The 12,202-nt window shown below is 47.5% G+C and overlaps 1 protein-coding gene across 9 annotated transcripts in view; it reads left to right on the top strand.

Moving 5' to 3' along the window:
* FMNL2 (formin like 2) overlaps positions 1–12,202 on the top strand; it is a 108,344-nt gene that overhangs the window by 77,752 nt on the left and 18,390 nt on the right. For 8 of the 9 annotated variants that reach the window (XM_048953342.1, XM_048953339.1, XM_048953343.1 and 5 more), the window contains exons 10-13: positions 6,753–6,827; positions 10,409–10,519; positions 10,729–10,878; positions 11,928–12,029. In XM_048953342.1, coding sequence (XP_048809299.1) covers positions 6,753–6,827; positions 10,409–10,519; positions 10,729–10,878; positions 11,928–12,029 — 438 coding nt within the window. Of the gene's footprint in view, positions 1–4,801; positions 5,057–6,752; positions 6,828–10,408; positions 10,520–10,728; positions 10,879–11,927; positions 12,030–12,202 lie in introns of those variants that run through there. The other variant, XM_048953346.1, reaches the window with a different exon arrangement.

Below are 12,202 nucleotides of genomic sequence, written 5' to 3'. Positions count from 1 at the left end.
GGAGTAAACTCATTTTAATGGTGTGAGTGTACATGTGGTCATACAGAGAACACAGCTGCTGTTTCTTACTGCTGGCTTTGCTTTGCTGTTATATCATTACTTGCTGCCGTGCCAGGGTGGTGTGGGGCCGTATGGCTGTGGGCATTGAGTGCTTCATTGTGCTGACGAGCCTGCAGTGGGCATCAGGAGCTGTGGGAGCCTCGTGGTGCTCATATGCAGCCCCTCATCACCTCTGCTTGCTGCACACAGGCACTGCTTCATGCACCACATGTCTGATCTGGGGTGCAGAGAAGGCAGCATCCCGAAGCTGTCCAGTTTTGCCATCATCAAAATGCCTTTCTTTCCACTGTTGCCTTCTCGAGGAAGGATGCTGTCTTGTTGATGAGATTGTACAACTTGAGACTGTCATTTAATCTTTGGTGCCGTGGAGCAGATTCTGCTGAAGCACCTCTGTGCAGAGAATAGATTGCACAGGAAACATCTGGCCGCAGTTGGTGCTTGCTGGAAGGTGAAGGTTACACTGAGCTGGGAATCGCAGTACCATCGAGTAATTAAGGCTGGAAAAGACTCTAAAATCTCCGAGCCCAGGTCACTCCATCACCACTGTGCCCACTAAGCCATGTCCCTAAGAACAGGAGAGTATCCAAGCTGCAGTTCCCATGTTCTGCAGTGAGGTGCAGGTGCCCATCTCCCGTTCAGACAGCACTTCCACCCCCAGGGGTTGTGGCTGGGGCAGCCTGCATCCTGCCAGGCCTCCATCCAGGGGGTGTGAAGTGAGTGTGGGAATGTGTTGCCCTTCATGCAGGGATCCGAGAGGGCTTCTCCAGCCTTTTTGTTTCTGTGATGCTGTGATCAACATATATCTGTGTATATGTCAGTGGATATATATGCACCTCTGACTATTGGGTTAGCTTTAAGGACCTTGTGCTTACAGAGGAGTCTGGGCATGAGAACTGCTAAGAGCATCCAGAAATAGAACTAACAAAAAATTCTCATTAAATGAAACTTACATTCGCAGGCTCAACGACCCTTAAAAGCTGTTTTCCTATTATTGTGGCTTTTCTTCCATATCTTTTTTCAGCATTTCTAATTGCTGTCTTATTTGTATGCTTTATAACTCTTCTACTAAAGGTGCAGTACCCAATAGATGAATGACTTGAATACATTTACAGATATGATGAGAAAAATCCCAATCCAACAGCTCTAATGAGATTGCATAATGGAAAGGGTTACAAAGAAATTGTGGGTGTTTTTGTTGGTTTTTTTTGTTTGCAAATATAAATTCCATTTTTGTGAAGATCTGAAAGTGACATTTTTTGCACAGCACTCCGAATTGCATTTTGTGAAGCAGAATCTTCCATCCTTACTCAGCTTTTCATTAATCTCCATTTGAAATACAGAATGTACTTTAATAACAAGTAAGCTTTTCTGAGGGAGGACCAGAGGTCTCTACCACTCTTCTGTTTCTCCCTTTGCAGTAGGCATAATGGTAGTTTTAGAACAGATCCAGGAGGAAGAAGAGTTGTCTGCGATGTGCTGTGAGACAGAAGGGCTGTGAGCAGTCCTGACTCCCTGCAGGAAGCACTGCCTGCTTTGGCTTCAATCCAGCAAAGCAGCTAAATTGATTATTATGTAAGCATTTACCAAAATAATCGCATTTGGAAAGGTGAGGGTATGCTTGTGTGCTTCTCCTTATGGGAAGTAATTTTAGTACATCAAAATAGAACACAGGTGCTTTTCCTAAGATGGATTGTATTTCTCACGAGACCCCTCATTTTGCTGCAAGACAAGAGAAAATGCCAAAAAGACACTTGGAATTCAGATAATCCAGTAAGCTTTAGGGCAGCTCATCCTTTGGTGGCTGTCCAACATCTGTGCTCTGCAGAGAAGAGTCGGCGTCATTCCTTGGGGAGCTTGGGATCAGAGAGGAGCAGGCCTGGGATGCCCTCTCGTTTAACATCACTTTGATTGACTTGTGCACTACCTGACAGGTGAGAAGAACTCACACTGTCTGCTTATGGCTCTGTGTGCACGCCGTGGCAGGTGGGTGTGAGTGGCTGTGCATTGAGCTGAGGCATGGCCCAGGAGCATTGTTTGCCTCCCTGTAGTCACTCCGGCCAAGTGAGACCATGTTGTTCAGCCCTAACTTTTCACAATACCTAATTCAGTCACATTTCTCTGTTAGAGTAATGACTGACAGCAGTGAAAGCAGCAGTTCTGAATTATTCTTCCTGACCATTGTAATAGCCCAGCGTGAGAAGAAACAGTTTGCAAGCGCTGGAAAATGTAAATACGTTTGTTGTCTTTTCCCCCCCAGCAGTATTTTGAGAGCCTTAACCCTGCTGGTAGAGGAGTACAAGGTATTTTAACCTAGTAAGCATGAACAACTGTTTACTTAACCAGTAACTTAAGAGAAAATTGCTTTGTTGTTCTTCAGCACGCTGCAGAAATATCAGCAGCATCAGTCAAAACAAAGTGCCCTGTGAGCACTGCCTGCCTGCGGAGGGGCGGCTGCCCACAGAGGGCTGTTGTGGGGCAGAGAAAGCAGGCATTGTGCTGCTGGGACAAAGCAGTGCAGGCAGGAGGAAAGGTTTACAAAGGCTCTGGGAATTTTGGAGCTGCATATCCATCAGGCTGTTCATAACACCGTGTCCAGCATGGGCTGTGTGCTGCGCTGTGTGTGTCTGCATTGGGATGGGGCTGCTCTCAGAAGCTGGGGAAGGAGGAGGGAGCAGCTTGAAGTGACCCTGGGCAGCACGTGGGTAGATGGCTGTTCTGTGTCATAAAATGTCTTGTACCTAAGCCCCTGCTAAAGGTTACGTGCTTTAAATCCCTCAGAGGATTGTTCCTCTCTGGCTCGAGGTCCTTTGCTGTGTCACACCATACTCACCTCAGTTGTAAATGCAGACAGAATGATTTCACTTTCTGTATGGACTTGAGGCTGTCAGCTGGGTGAAGGGGTAGAGTCCTTCCTTAGCAGACTTGGTGATGGCCTGGTGCTGGGAGGAGTGGCTGACACACCAGAGGGCTGTGCTGCCATTCAGCGAGACCTGGACAAGTAGAGAGGAGCCTGATGAGGTTCAGCAAGAGCCAGCATGGGTTGTGCATCTGAGGAGGAACAGCCACACACATCAGTATGGGTACCAGGCTGAGCTGCTGGAAAGGAGCTCTGCAGAGAAGGACCTGGATGTCCTGGTGGCCAGCAGGCTGACTGTGAGCCAGCAGTGTGCTAACTACAGCAGGAAAAGTTCCATACAAACATGAGGATAAACTTCTTCACCTTATGGTGGCACAGCTGCCCAGAGACATGAGGATTCTCCTTCTCTGGAGATATTTGTACCCACCTGGACAGTGTATGCAGCTGCTGTAGGGAACTGCTGTGGGCTTGGGCTTGGGGAGCTCCAGAGGTCCCTTCCAACCCCCACAGCTCTGAGATTCTCTGCTGTGCTTTCCAGCAGAGCAGTGGTGCTTTGTGCTGTGAGGTAGCAGTCAGGACAGGAGGATGAGGTGCTCCCATCAGCCTGGGCTTTCACTTTCTGACTCCACACAGAAAGCAGTGCTGTTTTCAGAATAGCCCGGCTGCCTTTCTGGAGCTTTTTAGCAGTGGGGCCACGTGAGTGGGAGCACTGCGAGGGCTGGTGGGTTGAACTTTGCTCTTGGGTGGTCTTGGGGTGAACAGTGCGACCTGAAAGCATTGCCTGGTGGTGTAGGTATAATTGCCACTGCATTTTTCATAACTGATCCTATTTGCTTCCTCATAGGATCGCATTGTACCTCTGTAATGGATCTGAGCGGGGCGTACCTCGTTAGTGCTCGGAGCCCTTCCCAGGACAGGACCCTTCGTGGGTGGTTTCCCATAAAGCCACATTGTTCTTCCAGCATGACGTGGGCTTGATGCAACCTAAAAGGATTTTTTTGCAACCTAAGTGGAGACAGAGGTTTTTTATAGCTGTGGTAGCCTGTTTAATCTTTCTTCTTACACAGAATAATGCTAATAAAAGAAAGATCAGTCTTTCTTAGTCCCAGCCATACTTTCAGTGCAAATGACAGACCTTGGAAATGTATTCAAATAGAAATGGCAACATATGGTTTCATGCGGTGGGATTTGATTTCAGCATTCATCTTGGATTTGGGCCAATCTTCAGGCTGGAGGCTTCATCTACAGTTTCACTCCCTTTAATCTTCCAGGATAAATTATATCATTTCATGAAAGTCAGCTCGCTGTCTCCTGAAGCGCACATGTTCCCAGCTCTGACTCATCTGATGATGGTGTGAGATAGCTGCCAGCAGCCTCCGAAAGCTGCAGGTTGCTGCTGCTCCTCCTGTTGCTGTCAGCTGCCCCCAGGCAGGGCTGCTGGAGCCCGGGGTGGCAGCGGGCTGCTGGGCTCGGGGCTGCTGCTTGCTCCAGCATTGAATTCCTCAGCCCTGAATGGCTCAGACTTGTTTGTGTCAGCTCTTCTCACCCACGTGAAACTGTTCACAGAGTTCCCAGAAATCAGCCCTTCTGGCTTTTACTGTTGAGTGATCATGTGTGCCGTTGTTAGGTTCTTTCCATTGTACAGAAGGGACCTTTTTTATATCCGTTCCAGTTTTTCTGAGTTGGGTGCAAGAGAGAGACGGTTATTTTGAGCTCAAGCTTGAGATGAACCTTTTTGTTCTGCTCTTGTATCAGCTCTGATTGCTTTGTGGGGATGGGAGGGCACAGAGAGCATAGGAAGGCCTTGCAGTTGGTTGGATTGAAGTGCAGTATTCAGCTGTGCTGTATCAGGAAATAAATGGCTTGGGCACTAACGCAGGGGTGAGTGCAGCTGAGCAGCCTATGGGGGAACTGAGGAAGAAGGTTCTCTGGGTTCAGTTGGAGCAGGGGCTGGATCAGGCCCAGAATACATCTCCAAAGTCGAACTACGCTTTGGGAGCTGCTGCCTTTGATGCTTGCAGAGCGTCTGGGCTCCCCAGGCTCTGCCAGCTCCTGGTTTTCTCTTCAGCTTTTCCTAGTGGAAGCCTCCTTGCAGCCCTGAGCCCAGCACTTGGCCAACAAAGGCATTTTTTTCACAAGGTGCATGCTTTGTAAAGTGTGCTTATTCTGTCTCCTGAGTTTTTGGGGTTTAGCTGGAAGCACGCTGCTCTTGTAAATACCATGTTTGTGAGTGAGTGCTCCCTGAGCACCCTGCATAGAGGTGCCTGTGGATTGCTGGGCCTGCCCATGGGTGCAGGCTGTGGGATGAGGCCATGAATGTTGATGGCGCGTTATTGAGTTCATTGGACTGAAGTGCAGGTTCATGAAGGTTCATTGGAACTGCTGTCACCAACCTCTGACGGAGATCCCCTGGCAGAATTCCCACTGATGTCAGGTATTGACCGCATATAGCTGAATAATAACCCAGTTAGGAAGATTTTGCGTAGGAATGATAGGAAATGTGTGATTTACACTAGTAATATATTTTATTCAGCCATATAAGTAATCAGTAATATATTTTATAGCAGACAGCAGAACACGTAGAGGGAGATCACCCAGCAGCCCAGTGCATGAGGTGCTTTGCGGATGTAATGATCAGCTCCATTCAGCTTCCCATGAAGTCTGTGCAAGGACTCCCCCTGAGCTCAGGGCCTTTGTCTCTGTGGAGATGCACACTGCAGGGCAGATGGAGTTGAAAAGAGAGATCTAATGGGGAGATGGTAATAATAATGCATATTTTGTAGAGTTTGCTTTTGGGGAGGGAATAGAAACATTGCACTGGGGATTTGATTGCACTGTAGGAGATGCTGTGGAAATCCTTGCTCCAGAGAGTTCAGCTTCTAAAGAAGTACCTATGGCTGCCACCAGTCCTTCCTCACCTTTCACTGGGTCATTTCACAGGAATACTGCACGATGAGCTGCTCCCAAGGGAAGCAGCAGCTGGTGTTCTCAGCTGGGAAGTGAGGAGCTGTGGCAATAGCTGGCTGGAGCTACTACCACTGTTGGAAGTGGCCAGCTTCCTCCTACCATAATCATGGTGATGGGGTTTGTGTTTGCCTGGTGGGAACACCCAGCACTCCCCAGATGTTTGGCTGATATCTGGGTAGGAAAGGAAGTTCCCAGGAGTTTGCTCTTCACACAAAAGGAGGGCAGCAGTGCCCTCTCACCCTCCCTTTGGCTTTTCAGCTTATTTGGTGCTTTGGGATGTTGTTGTGAATGACTGCAAGTCATTCATCTGCTGAGAAAACTAGAGCCAAACCAGAGAGGGGAAGTAATAAGATTTAAGCAATATTCAGAGACCTGCTTTATCTTAGATCTGATTTCTCCCTCAAGTTGGACGTGTTTCCACCAGGCCTGTGTTACGGCTCTGTAATTCTGACCAGCTGATCATTACACTGATGTACTTCGCTCCTCATTTAGCCTGTGATAACTTTCCTTTTTTCCTCTCTGTAATCTGGTCTTCTTCCTAATTACATTACATTACAATGGAGAACCAGTTCTGAGCCATAAGGAGGCCGAGGCTTCCTGTGGCATAGCCTGCTGGAGCTGCTGTGTACGTTTGTGCCAGCAGTGGTGTCATTACATTTTTAGGGGAAAGGCAGGCAGAGACCTTTATATGTAATTGCAGCACAGGTGTTGTCCTGTGATACCTCAGCTGGATTCGTCACAAAGAATATTTTTAACACAGAAAACCTGCCCAGAAAGGTACTGAGCAAGCACAGGGGCTGCTCTTAAATGTTTTCAATGTTCTCTCTTGCAAGCTCAGTTTAACAAACAGATGGGGATTCTTTTGTAGGTGTGTGGAGAGAAACAGCGCTTTGAGAAGCTGATGGAGCACTTCCGAAACGAGGACAACAACATAGACTTCATGGTGAGCACTCCTTATCTGTGGACTTTGGCTTTGGTGCTGGCTCTGTGTGCTCCTGCTGTCACGTGCAGCGTTCAGATGTACGTGGTTCTGACCCTTGGCCTGAAATTATTGCAGTACCATTTTTTCACTTGCCAAACTGCATAGTGTAACTCTCATGCTTAGGTTCAGTTTAATTACCTCCAAGAAATGTCGAGTGCCATAGAGAGGTTAACGGGAAAGGAGCTTTTGGCTGCCTGTACTGTTTCTATGTGGCAGAATAGCAGCATCTGCAGTATCAAGAAGCATATTCTGTACGTGTGCCAACATCCTCAAAATCACAGACAGGGAAGTGTGGGAGAGACTCATTGCAGCTGTCTGTCCTTATCTGGGGGTAAATATAGCAGTAGTTTTCACCACTTTGGTTCCTCATTGTGCATGTGCATGATTATTCACCAAATCCACTTCCCTGGAGCACAGCAGAAAACAGCAAGAGAGGAAGGCCTTACTGGCACCCACAGATGACAGTGCCAACTTGCACATTGCAAACATGTGAAAGGCAGAGGGTTGGGACAGTGAGGACAAGCTAGCTGGTTACAAATTTGATATCAGAAATATTTTTGTGTCCATTTCTTTAAGTCTGTGGCAAGTGAGTGGTCATGCTGATTAGAACTTCCATTTTTAATTACAGAACAGATGCAGCTCAGGTATGGTAATGCACTGCTCATTATTATGACATGATCCCATCTGGAAGTGAGGGAAGAGCAGAAGGGTTTCCCACCTGGTGATGCTGACTGTTCTGTTGTCTCTGTTAAGCGTGCATGACACTTCATACTGTTCAGGTGCAGGCTTTTTGTTACAGGCATCTTTCTGCCAGCAATTAGGTGTAGAATCATCTGCTCTGGTGCCTCCTATGGGCCATGAAAATGTGGGTGCCAGTGACTTGCAGCCCCAGTGGGCAAGGCCAGGCTTGCACCGTGGGAGTATGGCAAAATAAAAAGAGCGAGATAGGATGACCTTTTTTACTCACAGTCCAAAAAAAAAGCTGTGTTACAGAGGTCTCTGCAATTGTACTAAAGTTAGCAAGCCGCTCTCAGTAACTCTGTGATAGATCACATTGGTTTTGTTCCTTATTATTGCAGTCCCAGTAAGGATATGTTGCTAGTCACAGTGTTGTTAAGTATACTCAGATGTACTTTTAGTTAGCCTGCAGTTTAGCAGAAAGATTTGTCTGTCCCCAGTGCCCGACTCAGTTGTTTCTCCCGTGCTGACAGGGCAGGTATCTGGGAGCAGGAGAGCAGTGCAGCTTAGTGCAGGCCAGAAGCAAGACAGTGGGAGCAGCCTGCAGCTTGCTACCTTGGCCACTGTTATTAAGAATATCCCTCACCTTTAGTTAACATGAGGAGTGGTGTGGTGATAATGATGGAGTAGGGAGTGTGAGCATGAGCCCAGTGAGCTGTGAATATCCAGCATCCATCTGGGCGTTCTGTTTCATCTTCAGGAAAACTCCCTGGTCCTCTCAGGCTGTAGGTTGAAGGTAGTGGTGAATTCTTTGAAAAAGGATAAATACTTTTTTTTTGGTTTGTTTTTTGAAACTTGCCCACATATTTATGAAGCCTGCATCTTTGTGTCGCTTATACCAGCCGAGGGCTTGGATGTCTGGCAAGGCTAAAGCTCGAAGAGGGAGCTCATGACAAATGATTTGGCAGGGCTGCTCGTTCCTGTCACCATCTGGCCCTGATGCACTCCACATGCTGCTGTGGGCAGCACCCGAGGAGTGCTCCTGGGGGGTGAGCAGGGCTGTGGGGCTGTGAGGAGCCATGCTGGGGCTCCTATCCGCCCCTCTGCCTTGCTGCACCGCAGGGCTGCGCCGCTTGCCAAGGGTGTACTAAGGCAGCAATCCTTCCTTTCTGCAGGATGGAATCAAACAGGTCCTGGAGCCAAATCTCCAGGATGTAATGTGAAAGCTCGAGTAATTCAAGTAGTTGCAAGGGCTGAACACAAACAGAGCTATTCCTGCAGGAGCTGGCTTTCAGGCTGCCCTAGATGGAGAAGACGAAAGCTGTCTGTGAAGTTGGAGCTAAAAGGGGTTGCAGTTAATTGCACTGATCTGATGGGAGGAAAGAGAAATAAAAAGGCAGAAGTATTTTGGGGAAGGTTCCTGTTGTTGACATTGACATACTTCATTTTAAAAGCAACTTTCTTAGATTAATTTTTTTTTGACTTGATAAATTCCTTAGTTGTATATGTAAGGATCTGAGAAAGGAAATGAGACTTTGGCCCCAGTGCTGCAAGAGCCAAAGCAAGTATAACAAGAGCACTTTTGAAATACAGGAACTTGGCAATGGGTGATTTGACAGGACAGCAGCGTTCAGCTGGCCAAGGCCAGCTCCAGCACCAGGAGGAACCAGAGCTCCCCAGGGGAGCTAGAAAGAGTCTTCTGCTGTGCACAATCTCAGAAGTTAATGGCATGAGTAGCACAGTTTATGTCCATATGGTCCCTGATGAACCCAAGCACTGTGGGCATCCCAGCCAAACCTGCCGTCAAAGGCTGCTGGGCAGCAAACACCTCCCCGTGAGTTTATTCTCTGGGAAGAATTATCTCAATAACTTTTGAGAAGTTGGCGTTACTTCTGTCTCTGCATCTACAGTGGTTGGGTTCTGCCCTGCTCAGACCCACCGAGGATGAGGTAGACGGCTTCTTCTTGCAGATTGGAGGTGGTCACTGGAGAGGTGAAGGAGTGCTGGGCATGTGCAGAGAGGGATTTGGCTGTGCCTTACATTCCTCAGTGGGGCAAAACTGTGTGGGGCTTCAGGCATGATTCCTGCCTTTCTGCAGGTACCTCACCCTGCTGTCCAAGGGGCTCTGGCTCCCTTTACTTGAGGGCCTTGACTTGCCTGCACTGTGCTGGGATGCAATCCACAGTATGTTTCCTACAAATAACAAAGCACCTTTTATGAAGTCTTTGCAACCCTGAATCCAACACTGGTGGGGTAGAAAGCTGCAGAATAGCAAATGGCAGTTTTCCTTGGCAGTAGCCATAGCAAAATGCAGTCCCTGGCAGTGCTGGTTGGCCCAGGGGACCTGGCATCCCTTTGGGCTCCAGTGTGTGGGACTGGGACCTTTTGGAGAGGTCCAGAGGAAGCCATGAAGATGATCAAATGGCTGGAGCTCCTTTCCTATGAAGACAGACTGAAGGAGCTGGACTTACTTGGCCTGGAAAAGAGAAGGCTGTGGGGAGACTTCATTGCAGCCTTTCAGTATTTAAAGGGAGTTTATAAACATGAGAGTTATCAACAGGTAGATAGCGATAGGACAAGGGGGAATGGTTTTAAGCTAAAAAAGGAAGATCTGGGTTGGATATCAGGGAGATGTTCTTTACTGAGGGAGTGATGAGGTGCTGGAACAGCTGCCCAGAGAGGTGCTGGGTGCTCCGTCCCTGGTGGTGTTTAAGGCCAGGTTGGATGAGGCCCTGGGCAGGGCCCTAGTGCTTGGGCAGGGGGTTGGATCTTGATGGTCTTTGAGGTCCCTTCCAGCCCAAGCCATCCTATGATTCTATGACTCAGGGCCGTGACATGCTGATGTGTGGTGGCTCCTCTTGCAGGTGGCTTGCATGCAGTTCATCAACATCGTTGTGCACTCAGTGGAGGACATGAACTTCCGGGTCCACCTGCAGTACGAATTTACAAAGCTGGGCCTGGATGAGTATTTGGACGTGAGTATGAGCAGGTTCCTGCATGTGGTCTTTGGAAATGATTGCTTTTCATGTATGATCTCAGCTAATGCTGAAATGCAGAGTGTGTTCCTGAATGATGGAGGTGGCCAAACTCCCACTGCTCTCCCTCCCCTTTGCACTGTGGGCAGTTCTGGTGCTTCAGGCTGCTGCTGGTGCTGAGTGACACCTTTTTGTTTTTGGCTATACAGAAACTGAAACATACAGAGAGTGACAAACTGCAGGTGCAAATTCAAGCATATCTGGATAACGTTTTTGACGTGGGAGCATTACTGGAGGATGCTGAAACCAAGAATGCAGCCTTGGAGAGAGTTGAAGAACTGGAAGAAAACATTTCCCACGTTAGTACAAAACTGAAGTCACCTTTCCCTGTGGAGTGATGCACAGCCTGCTCTTCCTGTGTGCTGCAGTATCACCTTTCTCTTCTGGGAGGTGGACGTGCAGGTGTAGCTAGATAGAATCTCTGGGGTGTTCAGGAAAGCTTGTGGACTACTGTGCTTTCTTTATGGGTGATGTTCAGATATTTGGCAAATGAAGGAAGTCTCGTGCAGGTAAACTTCCTGGGGTGTTTCCCTGCTGTATTTTGAACCTCATGTGGGGCATATTTGTGTTAATGGGTGCATCACTTGCTTCAAAGATTTGTTCATAAGGTATTTATTGACCTGATGAGAAAATGTCTTTTTTTTGCCTTTTAATTACTTTCCTATTTCACTCAGTCCCCAGGTTGCTGTAAAGTACTGGAATGGCCTTATTAATGTGGGGCTCACCATACAGTTTGTATATCAAGGGACAGTTTGATCTGGGCTGTGCAGCACAGGAGCATCGTGGCTTTCAAACCCCAGGGATTTCTGGGGCCTGCAAAAGATACTAATAAATTAAAAGACCACAGGGAAAAAAATAGCAACATGCAAATTCTCTTTCATTCATTGCTTATTAAATTAGCTCTGTTGCGAGAAGTCCTATATAGGTAGTCGTATATAGAAGTCGTTATAGGTGTTACCACTTCAGCACCTATTGACTTTGCAACAGTGCCATTGTAATATTGTGTGTTTTGGATCAAGCTTCAGTGTTTTTTCCAAATAATTGCATTTTAAGTTCTTTATTATAGGGTGGACTCTCTTAGCTGGACAGGGTCACGAGTGCAGTCCAGCCAGATTGCCTGCTAGTCATAACTGAAGGGTAATGCTCATCATTACAGGAGCCTGCAGCTGGGCACTTAGTGCCACCTTCCTCCACACACACAGGAGCCCTTTCTCTTTCACAAGAAAAACTTCAGGATTTGGTGGACATCAATAGTTTACCACGTACCACTGCTCCAACAAGTGTTGATGACATTTTGTTTGAGAAAGATGTTGTTACTTATATAATCTGTTTCTCTATTCTATGATAGCTATCTGAAAAACTCCAAGATACGGAAAATGAAGCCATGGCAAAGATTGTGGAACTGGAAAAACAGCTTATGCAGAGAAACAAAGAACTGGATGTGATTCGGGTAAGCGTGATGGGAAAACTCTGGCTGGATGCCACGTTTCAGGGGAGGGATCTGGTGTGCATTTTGTGTCTGGGAGGCAATGGCTGTTTTAATGGGCTGAGCAATTTCTGCTAGCTTTCTAATATTGAACATAGCACAGAATCCAAGTAGAACGTCTTGTCTGTACTCTCAAA

Source organism: Lagopus muta, chromosome 8, assembly GCF_023343835.1.
Source record: "Lagopus muta isolate bLagMut1 chromosome 8, bLagMut1 primary, whole genome shotgun sequence".
Lineage (NCBI taxonomy): Eukaryota > Metazoa > Chordata > Aves > Galliformes > Phasianidae > Lagopus > Lagopus muta.
This window is presented reverse-complemented; position numbering and strand designations above follow the sequence as displayed.